At 39.9% G+C, this 17240-nt stretch overlaps 1 protein-coding gene across 1 annotated transcript; it reads right to left on the bottom strand.

Moving 5' to 3' along the window:
• Positions 1-10461: 10461 nt before the first annotated feature.
• LOC143856206 (putative xyloglucan endotransglucosylase/hydrolase protein 23) lies at positions 10462-12879 on the bottom strand. Its single transcript, XM_077366346.1, has 3 exons — positions 12486-12879; positions 12034-12227; positions 10462-11020 (listed from the first exon to the last, which is right to left on the bottom strand). Exons 1-3 carry the CDS (start codon positions 12735-12737, stop codon positions 10624-10626), a joined length of 843 nt encoding a protein of 280 aa, XP_077222461.1. The 5' UTR covers positions 12738-12879; the 3' UTR covers positions 10462-10623.
• Positions 12880-17240: the final 4361 nt, after the last annotated feature.

Here is a 17240-nt window from a genome sequence, read left to right as displayed (position 1 = left end):
AAGGGCGAGATAAATGCCTTGAAGAATCTCAACCAGATTTGTGGCATCAACGACTTGGGCACTTGAGTGAGAAAGGTTTGGAGATTTTGGTGAAGAATAATTCCCTTTCAAAACTCAAAGGTGCGTCCTTAACCCCTTGTGATCATTGTTTAGTTGGAAAACAAGACAGGATTTCTTTCTCACATTCTAAAGCTAACCGAAATACTATCCTTGATTTAGTTTATTCTGACATATGTGGCCCTATGACATTAAAAACTCTTGGTGGTGCATTGTATTTTGTGTCTTTTATTGATGATGCATCCAGAAAAGTTTGGTGCTACGCTATGAAGAGCAAATATGAAGTGTTTGAAATCTTTCAGAGGTTTCATGTTATGGTTGAGAGGCAAACGTCCAAGGCATTGAAATGTCTCCGCTCGGATAATGGCGGAGAGTACACCTCAAGAAGGTTCAAGAATTATTGTGCGAAGCATGGTATTAGACATGAGAAGATCATCCCTTACACGCCACAGCACAACGGCGTTGCAGAAAGAATTCGAAGCATGGTTTCAGTGGCAAAGCTACCTAAAGAATTTTGGGGTGAAGCTGTGTGTACAGCGTGTTACTTGATAAATCGATCTCCTTCATTGCCATTAGAAAGAGAGGTGCCAGAAAGAGTATGGACAGGCAAAGATGTGTCTTACTCACACTTACGAGTGTTTGGATGCAAGGCCTTCATGCATGTACCTAAAGAAAATCGAAGCAAGCTCGATGACAAGGCAACCCAATGTGTATTTTTGGGTTATGGTGATGATGAATTTGGGTACATGTTATGGGATCCCAAGGCCAAGAAGTTGCATAGAAGCCACGGTGTGATTTTTCGCGAAGTTCAAATGATTTCTGATTTGGGTGAGGAAGAAACACCAAAAGTGGTTATAGTTGAGCTACCAGGAGCTCATATGACCTCACCTACATTTGATGATGATAAGGAACAAGCTGAAAATGATGAAGATCAGGCTTGGGGTAGTGAGGCCCCTCAAATAGATGAAGATGTGAATGAGGATATGCATGGTGATACTGAGCAGGGGGAGCCGCCCTCTCATGAAGAACCTTCTATGTTGAGAAGATCAGAAAGAGAAAGGAAGGGCTCCACTAGATATCCATCATCAGAGTATGTGACACTCACACAAGGTGAACCAGAAAGCTTCAAAGAAGCTATGACACATGAGCATAAGGAACAATGGCAGAAGGCTATGCAAGAAGAGCTCAATTCCTTGCATAAGAACAAAACCTATGAGTTGGTTGAACTGCCAAAGGGTCGAAAAGCTTTGAAGAACAAGTGAGTATTCAAAGTGAAGAATGAAGATGACAAGAAGAATATGAAGTACAAGGCAAGGCTAGTTGTGAAAGGATTTGAGCAGAAAAAGGGTATTGACTTTGATGAAATTTTTTCTCCCCTGGTGAAGATGTCCTCTATTCGCACTATCCTAGGTCTAGCTGCTAGCCTAGACTTAGAGGTTGAACAACTAGATGTCAAGACAGCTTTCTTGCATGGAGACTTGAATGAAGAAATCTACATGGAACAACCAGAAAGGTTTCATGTAAAGGGCAAAGAGCAGATGGTTTGCAGGTTGAAGAAGAGTTTGTATGGGTTGAAGCAAGCTCCAAGACAATGGTACAAGAAGTTCGATTCATTTATGATGGATCAAGGGTACAAAAGAACAGTTACAGATCACTGTGTGTATGTCAGAAAGTTTTTTGATGGTTAAAGAAAGAGTTGAACCAAGTCTTTGACATGAAAGACTGAGGGCCTGTAAAGCAAATTTTGGGTATAGAGGTGAAGCGTGATAGAAGGAACAAGAAGCTATGGCTATCACAGGAGAAGTACATTGAGAAAGTACTTGGAAGGGTCAACATGAAAAATGCCAAGCCCGTCAGTACTCCACTAGCTGGTCACTTCAAGCTGAGTAAGAAGTTGTCTCCAACCAGTAATGAAGAGAAGAAAGAGATGGAGAAGATTCTCTATGCGTCAGCCGTAGGGAGCATAATGTATGCTATGCGACTGGTGTAGTTAGCAGATATTTGACAAATCCAGGCAAGCAACATTAGGAAGCTGTAAAGTGGATTTTGAGATATCTAAGAGGAACTTCGAAGCAGTGCTTATGTCTTGGAAACACATCACCCAGGGTGGAAGGCTATACAGATGCAAACATGGTAAGAGATATAGACAGAAGGAAGTCTACTTCAGGCTACCTGTTTACTTTTGCAGGGGGAGCCATCTCATGGCAATCAAAGCTGCAAAAATGTGTTGAACTATCGACTACAGAGGCAGAGTATATTGCTGCTACAGAAGCTTGTAAGGAGATGCTTTGGCTAAAGCGTGTTCTTATAGAGTTGGGTTTGAATCAGATAGAGTATGTGGTCAGATGCGACAATCAGAGTGCCATTGATTTGAGTAAGAATGCTACTTACCACTCCAGGACAAAGCACATTGATGTGCGGTACCATTGGATTCGAGATGTTCTAGATAATGGGTTGATGGAGATCAAGAAAATTCATACCGATCGGAATCCGTCAGACATGATGACGAAGACACTGCCAAAGGAGAAGCATGAGCTATGCAAAGCTTTGGCAGGCATGGGTGCCGCGTGAGCATCCAGTGCAGAGATCCTCCTTCATGGGGCTGGAGGGGGAGATTGTTGTGGGGTCCATCCCCATGTGGCCCCACCCACCCACTCGTCTCTTATTTAGAAAAGAGAGAGTCGGTGGGTAGTTTTTCAACGAGTGAAAATAACAAAAGAAAAAAAAATGAGGAAAGAGAGAGGGAGAAATAGAAAGAGAAAAAAAAGGGTTTCTCTTGTGGCATCTAGGGTTTGCTTTGGGGCATAATCCTAAAGGGGGTTTTTGAAGCCCTAATCTCCATTGAAGGTTGAAGTCTTTGAAGAGGGAAAGAAGGAAGAGGAAAAAGAAGCCAAAACCTAGGGCTTTGGAGTAGTTCTTGGAGACGAAGAAGAAGATCTCTCACGCTTGGTTCTTTGAGGTAGGAAAGCGTTCTCTTGCAAGGGTTTCGTGAGGTAACACGTATTTCCTCCAAGATTTATTCTTAATCTTCTATTTTTGTGTATTCCTCAAGTTTTTGGGAAAACTTGAGAAGAAAGACTTTGTATTTCTCTTTTCCTTAGTGGATTTCTTTCGGAGCTTGTCCTGTGATTTTCCCTTCACATCGAAGAGTTTTCCACGTTAAAATCATGTGTTCTTGATTTGTGTGGTGGATTGCTTTTCTGTGCTTTGTGGTTTTCTTGTTTGTGGCTATTTTCTTGATTCGCAGATAGAAGGGGGAAATTATCCGCCGCGGTTTGTCCGTGTTTCCCCCAACAATATGTGCATATTTAACCTAACTAAATTCCTTTTATTTTCCATTGAAAATATATAAACTATAAGAGTTTGATCAACTCATATACATGATTTTGTTGGAGATATGGAAAAAAAGAGATTTTATATGTCACGCTCCAAACCCCACCCTAAGCGTAGGAAATGACAGCACCATACACGTGCAAGATAAATCCCACAAGCAAACAAGGCTACAAAGAAATAACAACAAAGCAATATAGAACCAAACATAACCAATTCCATATTCATTAATAATCAAATTCCAATAATATGAATCCGATACAATCAAAGCAAATCTCAAATCAAAGTAATCTTAATCATTGTTTCATACTACTTATGGAAACTAAATCAAATATCTAATTATTCTCCAAGCTAAACTGGTCCATAAGCTAAACTTCCAATTCCTCGTTCTCTGAATACTGAAGTCTCAAACAAAAATAATGGGCACAACAATAATCATAGGTGCATGTCAATCAGAATATTGAATAGAAGGTGCAATAAAGCTATTCAATATCAAACTTTTGGTCAAAGCCAAAAGGTGTCCAGAATACAAATCCACTTCAGAATCATTGGCATAATCCAGAAGACGTTTTATTGCTTACACCGACCGTCCACGGTGTTAGAACTAGTTCCTCAAAGTTCAAATACAAGTCAACAGGGCCAGCGTTTTATCCCACTGATGGACAAGAAGTTCCAGTATATTATCCCCACAGCGGGTCCAGAAGTTAACTCAAGCCTCCACAGAAGTGTCCAGAAAGTTTGTCTAAAGTCCATAACAGATAGTTTCAAAGGTTCAGATTTCAAATCGGAGATTCATAACAGTTATTACCGAAGGTTCAAAATAGTAGTGGTATCACCCTAAATAGGTTAAACGTGAATAGTCATTTGTCAAAAACATTGTGATGCAGGAGACTTTTGATAGATCGCATAGATTAACGACTGAAAATCTTTTATACGTAATCAGATTCCTAAAGACTACAGATTGGCAATCAGACCCATGAAATGACATCATCAGGACACTTTCCACTTTGTGATCATTCCAATTTTATAGTTTCTAATTTTGGTAATGTCTATTTTTTACGGTTTCCAATTATGGCTCTACGAGATTTAGAAACATCTTCTAAATCCATAGATTTTTATGCAAGCCGGCTTCTTAGACTAAGGATCGAGAGAGTGACAAACAGACACTCGGCTGCTTAATAACTCAGATATAGGAAAATAGATTTGCACAAGTTCAGTAAAATGAGTGTATTCCTACGATATAGGTCGGAATGACCTGATTCCAAATCCAAACTTTCAAGGACTCACGGATCTAAAACTTTGATAAAGAAAGTTTTCTCAGAAAAGCACTGTAAAGTACACAAAACTATACTGGAAGTGGGCGGTCGTGCAAAGATAAAATTCAGGGTATAGATAACGACTTCAATGGCTACTCTTCAAGGTTGCCAAGGAAAGTATGTAATATCAATTCTTCTAGATTGATGTTTGCGACTCTTCAAAGATGCAAACGATTGGGGAAAGCTCCTACTCCTCAAGGAAGGAGTGAAACTCTTCTAGGTTTTAAGGATGAACTCTTCAAGGTTCAAGGGAAATGCTCTAGGCAAATTTTCATTCAAAAATCAACTAAAAACTCATTACAGATGTTTGCTGGACTTTTATAGAGAAAATATAATTGAAAAGACGTTCAAGCTAGCCCACTAACTGTTTTAGGGACTTACATACTCATTAATAACTTAGGAACTCAAAACACAATGACTAGTCAAAGACCTACAGATACAGTCTACTTAAATTGTCATAACTTTCCAACCACTTGGCCAAATGAGGATCATCAATGTCCGTTGGAAACAGAATTAAAAGATCTACAACTTCTTAGTTTAACATTTGCCATGATTCATTCATCTAAAGGTACAAGAACGTGCTTCTAAAACAACCAGAATCATTATGACGGGAATTGCACCTGGATCAAGCCCGAATTATTTTGTCCATGATCTTGAGTTGGAGATGGCCTTTATGCTTGGTAGATTCAAGTTGGGCTTGGTCCTTGTGTTGGGCTTGAATGCGGGGTGATCTTCTCAATTGCTTGGGATGGTTCGTGTGGGTTTCAAATTTATTAGCCACATGGGTGTGGGCTGCATCATTGCCCCTTATTTGAAAGAATTCGTCTCTAAATTTGAGGCATCATCATCGGTGTAATCTTCCATATAAGGTGTCAAATGGCAGATGTTAAACACATCATTTATCTTCATACAGGAAGGGAGCTTGAGACGTTACGCATTAGGATTGATGCGTTAGAGTACTTGAAGTGGGGCCATTCTTTCTATCACTAAGCTTGTTGTAGCTTCCAACGGGGTCACGGTCCGGTGGCAAGTAAGGCCAAACAAAATCTCTGGGTTAAAATATAGCTTCATGATGCCTCCTATCAACACTCTTCTTATAGGTCTCATATTTACTTTCCAGCTTACGATGCACATCTTCATGTATAAGCTTCATTTGAGAGACAAAATCTTCAACTTTGGCAATGGGCTTTTCAGGAAATGGAATAGGTGCAAGATCTACTGTTGTTGGTTGCCGTCCATAGATAACCAAGAAAGGGCTATAGCCTGTAGAACGGTTCACGGAACTGTTGTAAGAAAATTCTCCAAGTGATAGGCGATCTTCCCAAGAACAGGGATATTCATCGATCAAGGTTCTCAACAAATTTCCCAATGATCGGTTTACAACTTCAGTTTGCCCATCAGTTTGAGGGTGGAACACAGTACAATACTGCAGTGTGGTCCCAATACTCTTCCATAATTGACGCTAAAAGTGACTAAGGAACTTCGTTTCTCGGTCGGAAGTGATGGTATTTGGTACACCATTCATTCTTAAGATTTCTTGAAAAAATAAATCAGCAATGCGCGAGGCGTCCATAGTCTTTCGGCAAAGTATGAAATGTGCCATTTTGTAAAATCTATCGACGACCACAAATATGAAATCCATTCCTTGGTGGGTCCTTGGGAGTCGAAGGACAAATCCATGGATATATCCTCCTATGGTGCATGTGGTATAGGCGAAGGCAAGTAGAGACCGGGCAATTGTAGCTTGTCCTTTACCAATTTGGTAATTTCGACATCTCATAACATATCGGTGTACATCTCATTTCTAATGTGCCAAAAGTACTTTGCTGAAACAAGTTTGAGAGTTTTTTCAAGACAGAAATAACCTTCATTATATATCTCACCAATCACCTTTTTGCCGAAGGGGGCAATCCGGTACACATAAGCAATTTCCTTTGAAGAGAAAACCATCACATAAGGTGAAATCAGCAAGCTTCTCATCTTGAGCATCTGGTATAAATTTGGGAAAACATTCATCCTCCATGTATGGCTGCTGGAAGGAGTCAAAGCTAAGCACAGTAGTGCACATGGTATTGAGCAAGCTTTTCTTTCGGCTAAAAGCATCGGCAACCTAATTTTGTACACCCGCTTTGTGCTTGAAGTTGAAGGTCAAATCTTGAAGATATTCCGCCCATTTTGCACGCCGGGAATTGAGCTGTTGTTCCCCTAAAATGTCCTTCAATGCTTCATGGTCAGTGTACAGAATAAATTCTCTATGGATTAGGTATTTCCTCCAATGCTCAAGTGTGTGAAACAAGGCATAAAACACCAAGTCATAGGTACTATATTTGAGCTTGGCACCATTCAATTTCTCACTGAAGAATGCAATGGGACATCCTCCTTGACTTAGAACACCTCCTATGCTAGTTCCGGATGCATCACAATGAACCTCAAACATGAGATCAAAGTGGAAAGCGCAAGGACCGAGGCCTTCAGATCTGGTTCATTCTTGTCTAATTTCTGAACAATTTTGAACGAGAACAAGCATGCAGACCAATCCAAAAAATGCCGTGATTCCCTATTCAATTCCTACCCTTTGATTACCTAATTCAACAAGAGGTTCAGCTCCACTTACCACAGTTACAGGAAATGGAGATGAAGATTGATATCAGAATCTTGGATCATTACCACAACTTCCATCCACGCACAGTCACATGGATAGTTCCAATGCCGATAGCTAGTTGAGCGAGGGGACGCCCAATCTTTGGGTACAATTTGAATCAATCCTTGCAAGCTACAAGGCTAAAGATATAAAGGAAGAAGAAGAGCTTGAATCCCAAGCCCTAAGGTTCTTCTTCCCTTGGACAACTCCAATAGTAAAGGGATTTCTCCCAACTTAGCAAAATCTTGTCTCAAATAAAATTCATCAAAAGCTGCCTAAAGGAAAAGACCATTATACCCCTACATAATGAGAAAGGCAAAAAAGGATAGGAGCGATTACAAGAGAAGACTAAGCTACCCTAGCCAATGAAACACACAAAACTACCCTAATGAGCGATCAACGGCTGATGTAACCTTTCCTAGGGGATGCTCCTACGCCAGTCAGCCACATGGGTGTGGGCTGCATCAATTTTACACTATTAATAGTCTCCATTTCCAAGCTATTAGATTTAGGGATTTCTTAAATAACCCACTCCATCTGAACTTCCCATTTCAAGTTGTCTCTTCTTAGTGTGTGTTTGGCGTACCGTTTAAAACACCGTTTGGCATTTGAAATACCGTTTTGGGGCCAAACGGCCTTTTGGGAGTGTTTGGGTGCGCAGCCGCCGTTTGAAACACCGTTTTGAACCCTCAAAACGGCGTTTTGCAAACGGAGGGGGGGAGGTCCGTTTGCAAAACGCCGTTTTGAACGGAGTTTTTAGGTTGTGGGTTTTTACATGTTTGCCCTCACCAAAACCCATTTTTACGTATATGAGTGCGATTTTATGCATTACGTCAAATACCAAAAAAGTTGGGGTGTTAATATCATTCTTGAGGACACAAATTTGTTAAATTGTTAATATTTAATTCAAAACAAGGGGCTGCTGATATCATTATATGATCTCTTAATTTTGATTTTTTAAAGACAAAAGAATTAAAAGAAACCCTAGTTTCTTACTTTCTTCATCTACTTTGCAAAGTTGCAAACCCTCTCACGCCTCACTGCCTCAGTGCCTCCACTCATCCGTCAAATCCGGCAAATCCGGCCGTTAAGAAGAAGAAGGAGAAGAACCCCAAAGGTATAGCCATTTTTTTTTTGGCAATGATGTTTAATTTTAATAGTGTTTGAATGAGATCCTAATGACCTTTTAATATTGGGCCTAATGAGAGAGTAGTTGAGTTACACTGAGGCCAACCAAACAATGCCCTTTTTGGACATTTTACCACTAAAACTCTGTTTTGGGGCATTTGCAACCAAACACACAATACCTCTGTTTGCCGTTTAAAACGCCATTTTGATCTGGCCAACCAAACATGAAAACGCCGCTTGGCAAAACGGCGTTTTAAACGCTATTTCAAACAGTACGCCAAACACACCCTTAGAAACTTCATATTTTTATTGAAAACTTCCTACTTTTCATACTTTCCATTGTTGCTAACCTCATTGTTGTCGTTTTTTACTTGCTAATTATTTAATGGATGTAAAAGGGAATTCGAAATGAAAGGCAACACATGTGTGAAACTACCAGTTACTCCAAAAACTTAAGCTGTTGGAAAAGGCATTCTTTATTCTTTTATACTTTTAGCACTCCCCTGCACGTGTGGCCCCTTTTTCAAGGGTTGGCCTACACGTGGCACATGTGGCCCCTCTTTTGGGTTTCGCCATTGCATGTGGATTTTTGCTATCCGGGAGGTTTGAACTCAGGACTTTTGCTCTGATACCATGTGAAACTACCAGTTACTCAAGGACGTGAGAGAGTACAATAGCTACTAATTTACTTGTTGCTGAAGTTAGCAACTTGTTGTCCTCCCTAATATCTGTAGGAAGTGCCCTAAGACGAAAGAGAAACTACCACTTTGGAGACCTGCTTTGTATGAAAGGAAGGTACTATCAGAGTCGGCCCATTTGTCAATGTGTTGTAGAATTTTGGTCATTGTAAACAATTACCATTAGTTTGGGGACGTGAATCGTTGTTTATATTTTTGTTATTGGGAAATGATATTTACGCCCCTTTTGATTACTAGGGACACCCAGCGCCAGTGTATCAATGACTAAAGGGGGGCTAATGTAAAAATCCAATGGGTTTGATTGCCACGTACACTGGCGCTGGGTGTCCCTAGTGATCAAAAGGGGCGTAAATATCATTTCCCTCGTTATTTTACTTGTTAAATTCTATATTTATTTTTGTTATACTTTTAGCTGTTGTTTTTAGTTTTCTCTAATGAATTGACTGAACAAGGAGATTGTTTTTTGACAATTAAAATATTGATGAACATTGTGTTTTGTGGAGAACGGTGTTAATTACACTTGTTTTTTGAAGTTTCCCTTTAAACGTGGGTTAGCTAATAAGCATCAAGATTATCCTCCATGATTTTTTATCAGATCGTCATCGTCGTTATCAATCCTACACCGTTCCTGCATCGCATAGGGTGTCAACAGTGTGTGTGTTTTTTGTTTTGTTTTTTTTTTGCATTTCGTTGGGATTGGAGCTCCCTGTCTTCTTGCACAAGTGGGTTTGAAAAATCATGCCACGATTTGGAGAAAAACTTCAATATAACACGTGAAAGGAGCGAATGCTCTCTTCACAAGTGACGCCCCAAAAATAAACTTTATTCAATCTATCTTTCTTTCCTCATATCATTACATTATATAGACAGCCATATCCAAAAAAAAAAATAGAAACCCTAAATACTTGGCTACCTATTATTCTCAATCTTCTAACTAAAGCAACATAAATAAAAAGTAGAATCATGACTAAAATATTCCTAAAATAGTAATCCCGTAATATATGTATACCATATCCGTAAAATGCCTATAATTTAGCCAAATCAAGTTCAAATCATGTAATCTTGGGCTCTTTAGATAGGTAATTGAGAAACCTTTCTAAAAATACCAAAATCAAGCTAATCGGATAAGTTTTGAGGCCCCAAAAAAATACAACAGATAAAATGAAGAAAATAGAAAATAAAAGGTAAAAGACTTGTTCAACGCCACGCGTTCAACTACCCATCATTAACTAGGCAATGTAGTTCAATAGTAAGTATAACTCATTCAAAATTTACATTATAATCACTAGAGTATATAAAAATCACATTTTATTCAACTTCACTTCATTTGGACCCCAGATAGAGGATGGTGAAGGTAAGCAACATTCCAAATGAGAAAAATAGAAAGAAGAATGAATACTGACAAAGAGATAATAGCCCGATAGAAGATAACAAAAATGGAGAAAACATGTTTCTAGTTATGTTTACATTCTCGTGGGAGACATTGAGGGAAGCGTTTCACATCAGCGCAGTAGTTATAGATCATGTAATTCTTTCGAACCCATCTCAACCATTTTTTACTGGTAGAATCTAGCTCTTGATTCAGCCATGAATCCGATAGGGAAGAAGGAAATGTCATAGCACACGAAGAGCTGCCGAAAGACCACACACAAGCTTTTGCCTTGAATTTTCTATAGGAAGCAGTGAAGGGCGAATCTGACCAGTTGGTTTTGACAAGGCCACCTCTAGTTGCCCAGTCATCCGCATTCCAAATGCTTGAGTAAATCCTCATGGGCTGGTTCATTGGGAAGGGAACACCAATGGACTCTTCGTTTTTGAACACTCTAATCGGAATGCCATCCACTGAGAATCTGAAAGAAGATTAAGGATTGATCAAATTTAAGAAGACACTTGTAAAGAAGATTAATATGATAAAAAGGAAATTCATGATGCTAACCAGTGTTTCAAAATGCGGATGGGGTCAAAATGCGGTCGAAGAAAATCCTAGTCGACGCAGTCAAGTACTCAATTGATGCGGTCATAACTTGGAAGAGCGAAAGGAGCTTTTATTGACTCTGTAGGGCAAAATGCGGCGACAAAACACAGAATGCGGCCAAGGTAAAGGGAGTCGACTTTGCGGGAGTTCACAATGACGCAGGGGAGTTTTAAAAGTATGATGCTAACAGAGAATAAGGGCCTCTTTGTATTAGGGGTGCAACTCAGGTCAGTTGGGTGGGGCCGTAGTCCAACCATTGGTCCCAAACCCTCAACCCTAACCCTATCCCCAGGAGGATCAACCCTAACCCAACCTGCCTTTAAATCTCTCAATCCTAACCCTACCAGAATTTCCAAATTGGGTCGCAAATCGGATTGAGACGGATTGGGTTTAGGTTGGCCCAGGGCAAAACAGAAAAACCATAATCCTATGATTTTAAAATCACAATAAATTAGGAGATAGAATCGTGTTGCCCAAGCATCTAACCTAACCCAACCCGAAATTAAACCGGGTTGGATTTTCCAAACCCTAACGCAAGCCATCCAGAGGAAATGCCAATGCAACTCAAACCAAAATCGGGTTGAACCCATCATGTTCTGGCTAAGCCAGCCCAAGTTGCAGCCCTAATATGGCTTTATTTGCAAATAAGGTTATTTGAAGGTAATCTTATTTTCGAATAGGACATTCTGGCCTCTTTGGAACCAATGAATTATATCATCTAAAGATAAATATAGTCATTGTGAGCATTAAGTGAGATTATTTCTTCTCAATTTAGAAATAACCTAATTTGGAAATAATGATTTTCTTATATGCAAATAATATTTAGAGGGTATCCAAAAGCAGCCCAAAGATTACTCAATAAACTAATTAAGAACTTCGAAGACTTACACTATATGTAGTTGATTCCATTGGATTGAGTAGGTGTGGAACGCTATGGTGGGATCAAACCAGAGATGGAATTGCTGTTCTCTATTTCCCTTCCCTTGGGTGAAGACATTGGTGTGGACTGTGTAAGGATCTCCACTAAGATTGCCGAGAAATTCGAAATCGATCTCATCCCACGTGGACCCTTTAGATGATAGCTGCAATACATAAATAAATAATGAAAAATATTGTTAACCCGTAATTGTGCACTAAGGCCGCAGGGCAGAACCAAAAATTTTATTAATACTTAAAAGAGAAATACACTGGTCATGAGAAACCCATCAAGACCGGACTCAAGACTAATCATATAAAACAGTTCCACACTAAACAAAAAACCGAAATCTGCTTAAGGAGAAACTATCGTCCTTGGAGAAAGAAAAATGAGATGGGAAGAGGATAGAGCGATCCGCACTTACATAATAGGAAGTTACAGTGCCCGCGGAGTTGTCAGGAACTAGCTTCAACTGCATATCAATCTTTCCAAAGAGATATTCATTTTTGGATTGGAAGCCAGAGCCAGAAGCCTTGTCAAGGGACAGTGTAAGCAACTTTCCATTGTTCAGTATCTTACCACGTCCGTCGCCCCACGTAATCTCAAAGTCTCGGTAGTAATTAGTGGCAGATGCAGCAGTTATAGAGCTTGATAAAAGCAAAATTAGGAACATCATCTTTGCACTAGAATAGGGAGAATTGGGTATTTTTGGATGGCAGAGAAAAGGTGGAGAAATGAATAAATGAATTATTTGAAGAGGTATCGGAGAGAAAAGTACTGGTGATATGAAGAAATGAAGTGAATAGAGGGAATTGATTTGTTTGTGTTGTGGGTTTTCGATGTTGAGATGTGAGGAATTTATATAAAGAGGAATTGGAGAAGTGAAATATCTGTGAATGTGAGAGAAACGGCTGTTTGGACGTTGAAAGGTTGGAAAGTAAGAACTCAAAAGACTTAAATTCTGCGTCAGGTAGTTTTGGTGTAGGAGACGTTATGTGCGCTTTCTGTTACTCAAAACAGCTGTCAGTTTGAGAGGGGTTGGCATTACTGTCACGAAAGATTGTATTTTCCAAATGAAAGGGGGATAATACTGTGAGATGCACTAGTAGTGAAACTTGAGACATTTTCTGACTGGGGCTCATCTATGAATAAATCTGACGGTTCATTAGGGTGGTCCCACCATGCAGATGCAAGATTGTAATATTTTAACTGGTTAAAGGATTTTAGAGAATGACTAGCCGGACTGCCACCTTGATCAATTTTGGGTCCCACATGGGGATATGTTATGCAATTGAGAGTGTTGATCATGTTGTGTTACAGTGTATGAGATCACCGCCCAAAGGATGTACACTTTGTGATGCTTGGAGGTCAAATTAAATCGGACGTTATGTTGGACATGCTGATAGATTAGATGAATGCATTGATTCAAGGCAAGAATGGATTGTGGCCAAAAGCCTATGGCCAAGGATCATTTGGGTCTTTTGTGGCTTGATTAACAGCTAGATCGACCATCCGCCGGAGAAATAATGTTTGTGTTTTGATCAGGATGGGTCTGATCGACCTGGTATGTTACCTAAAAGAAGGATTAATCACTAATCTTGGATGATTACAATATGTACGAAGTGAGATCACCAATCTCACCTGTAGATCAAGATCCACATGGTCTCTCCTGCCGATGTGATATCATATATATATGATCTCTTTTGATGCCACCAATTTTGATTGCTTATTTAAAAATAATTAAAAATAACATTATTTTAATTCCATTACATTTGCAAATCAGACATTTAGGCCCTGTTTGGATTCCAATAATTTTTGGGAAAAGTTTGGAAAGGAAAATTATTTTTAAAATTTCTTACTTTTTTTTTCACCGGGAAAAAGATAATTTGAACCATCCCTATTCAAATATATCTCAATTTATTATGATATCTTTCTAAATTAACCAAAATTATATCATTTCACTCTAAATAGTGGAAACAAAAAAAAATTCCATCAAAAATGTTTTTCTTGCAATCCAAACACGGCCAAAAGGATTCTTTGGAATCCTTTAACTATATAATTTCTAAAAAATATTATTATCCATTTTTTGTAAATGATAATATTTAGCTTGGAAACCATTTGCATAAGATTGCATGCAGATAATTTTCAGAGTTATCCAAAGAGGGCATTAGCTTTTTCTAGTGTGACCCTAAACAAGGCTTGATGGATCAAGGGCTAGGAATGTGATTGCCTATCGGATCCAAGGATCGGATTGCATCCACTGGCACGCATGGGGCCAAAAAGTGGCTGTTAAGAAAGAGCCTGAAAATCACCCCCTCGATAGCGTTTTGCATATTTTTACCGTTAATGGGAGAAATGAATATGGATTGTTGCTTGCTCTGTTTCTTTGGAAGTAAAGTGAGCGTAAAAACAAATTTTATGCTCTTTTTAAGTTCAAAATTGGTTGCGTTTGGGTCCCTCCTTGATGAACGGTCCCAATCATACAGATTTCACTTATATGGTGTGGACCCTAATCCGAGAGAGGCGGGGGACGAGCCCCCACGAAGTCTCTGGAATCGTCCACGTGAAGGAGAGCTCTACCAAGGAACTCTCAAAAGAATACCTCTCACAACATGAGTGGCGATGTAAGGTGAGATACCTCTCGATTCCGGGACTAGCCCGGATTCGAGACGTAACTTAAACAAAGAAGAGTCGTCATCCAAGGAAGTAGGCCTTGGATCCCATACTATGCTCTGTTGCAATGGATAACCAGAGATATAAAAAGGTTCGTGCCTGATTACGAATTTGGAAGGTCCGAAGAGCACCTCATCCGCCCAAGTGCAAGCACCTTGTCTCTTATGCCATTTATTTATTTATTCTGAAGAGTTTTGGACGAAAGTCATATGAAATGGAAACATATATCTCCGAGAAGACGTCTATCTAATCATGCATGTCTCGTAGATGAAAATAATAAGCACACACAAAATAAATAAGAGAAGTGTCACCAAAGAATAACTAGGTTTTGAGTGAATTGTCTAAATGATATCTAAGTGTAGACACCCCATTTTGCTTTGCTTTAATCAACAAAGAAGTTAGGGTTCTTGTTATCAGTCTCTTTCAGTGTTTTCCATTCCCGTGTCCGCTCCTCTTGTTTTCTCGATCTGTTCGGTTATTTCTGTCATGTTTTGCGTCGTCCTGATAATTGTTGAAAGAGGTTGTTCGCGAGAATCCGAGCAAAGGAGGGAACTTGGACCCGTCGGTGGGCTCGCATTAAACATTTGCTTAAATTTGGACCAACCAGGGGGCCCGCATATGGTTTTAATGAAAAATGAGTGTTGAGCCTACTCCGATCTAATGCATAAAGATGTCCATCAAGGGAGCTGTCAAGATCTCAGAGATGTCGTTTTAGCAACCAATGTTTGTTGTGACCATCAAGTTGAACTATTCGGATAATCCTCAGAAATGATTTTTTAGGCACAGCTTTATAAATTAATGGTTTGGATCATCCCATGGGGGTGATATTTGGAGGATACAAGTTATCCATGCCATGGCCTTTCAAAGTGAACGGTTCAGATCAGTCTTTGGGAATAGTTCGAGGGGGTGCAGTCCTATTCTAGTCCAACAGTCAACGGTCAAGATTGTCAAGTGGCCCCATCAAATGGACAGTTTAGATCATCCTATTGAGAGAGTTCACGGGGCATGACCAATTCAAATTGTGGTTAATCAATTAAGCGGCTGAGATCATCCCGTGGAAGCAATTTAGGAGGCGCGGCCAATTTACATTGTGACCCTCCAAATGGACGGTACCCTATAAAAATGGTTTCGAGGCACCACCCATTCAGGTTGTGGCCAATGAACTAGACGGTTTGGATCATCCTATGAAAATAATTGGCGGGGCATAGCCAATTCACACTGTAACCTACCAATTGGGCGGTTTAGATCGTACATGGAAATGATTTTTTAAGCACAACCTATCCCGGCAAGTGGACGGTTTTGATCACCCAACGAAGTGGGCATACAAGTACTTTTAAAAGAAAAATACAGGATGGAGCAACTTATATCATAGAATGATCCGAACCATCTAGTTTGCGTCCCCATCTTTTAATCATTAAACAAGGTGGGACCCCACCCATATTTGCCAAAAACTGTATAACCGGCACCGTTGGATGATCCTAACCATCCATTTGATGGCAAAAAGTCCCAACCGACCTTCTCTCTCCTCCTACCCAACGGATTCTTTTATTTTGGAAGTCTCTCTTATTTTTATAAGACAGCTCATGGTGGAAACTCTCGGATTCTAAAAAAAAAAGGGATTTTTAATGGCAATATACTCAGCCATTATTGGGAATCTGCAGATAGTTTTGGCAACTCTCTCTATAATTAGAGCAATTGCCATCCCATTAAGGAGGACAACCGAACTCTCCATAAAGAGGAGGAGTTTCTATAATAAAAAAAAAAAAAAAAAAAAAAGGCAAGGATGGATTCAAAAAAGGGAGTTACGGTGGCTCTCAGCTAAAAGAGAGAGGAGAACAGCAGCGTGGGAGAGGTCTGGTTTTTTGAAAAAAAAAAGGAGAAGGAGGACAGCAGCGTGAGAGAGGTCGGTTTTTTTTCATCTCCCCTCTCTCTCTGTTTTCACGATTCCCCCCACCACCCTATACATCTCCCTCAACTCCTCACCACCCTCTACATCTCCCTCAACCTCTTACCACCCTCTACATCTCCCTCAACCCCTCACTCCCCTCTCATCCCCACCAACAGCAGCATATTAAAAAAAAAAAAACAAACGAAACAAAAAAAACGTGAAAAAACAGAGCATTGAATACTCTGTTTTTTTTTTTTTTTGTTATTTCTCTCTATCTCTCTCTCTCCCTAAACCTCTTGTTCTATTCTTCACCACCCTCTCTGTTTTTTTTTTTTTCACACCACTCTCCTACACTCTCTACCGTTCTGTCACTCTCCATCCCTCTCTTGGCCTCTCTCTGTCACTCTCCATCCCTCTCTTGGCATCTCTCTCTCACTCTCTCTCACTCTCTCTCTCTCTCTCGGCCTCTCTCTCATTCTCCATCAATCTCTCTCTCGGCAGCAAAGGAAAAATAAGGAAAAAGCAAAGAAATAAAGAGAAAGAAAGGAGTTCGGATCGCACGTCGGCAGAATTTTCGGATTTTTCGGCTCTCGGATTCGGCGAGGATCTCGACTACAG

The sequence above is a fragment of the Tasmannia lanceolata genome, unplaced genomic scaffold (genome assembly GCF_043159265.1).
Source record: "Tasmannia lanceolata isolate RefF3 unplaced genomic scaffold, GAP_Taslan_0.1 ptg000023l, whole genome shotgun sequence".
NCBI classification, from domain to species: domain Eukaryota; kingdom Viridiplantae; phylum Streptophyta; class Magnoliopsida; order Canellales; family Winteraceae; genus Tasmannia; species Tasmannia lanceolata.
This window is presented reverse-complemented; position numbering and strand designations above follow the sequence as displayed.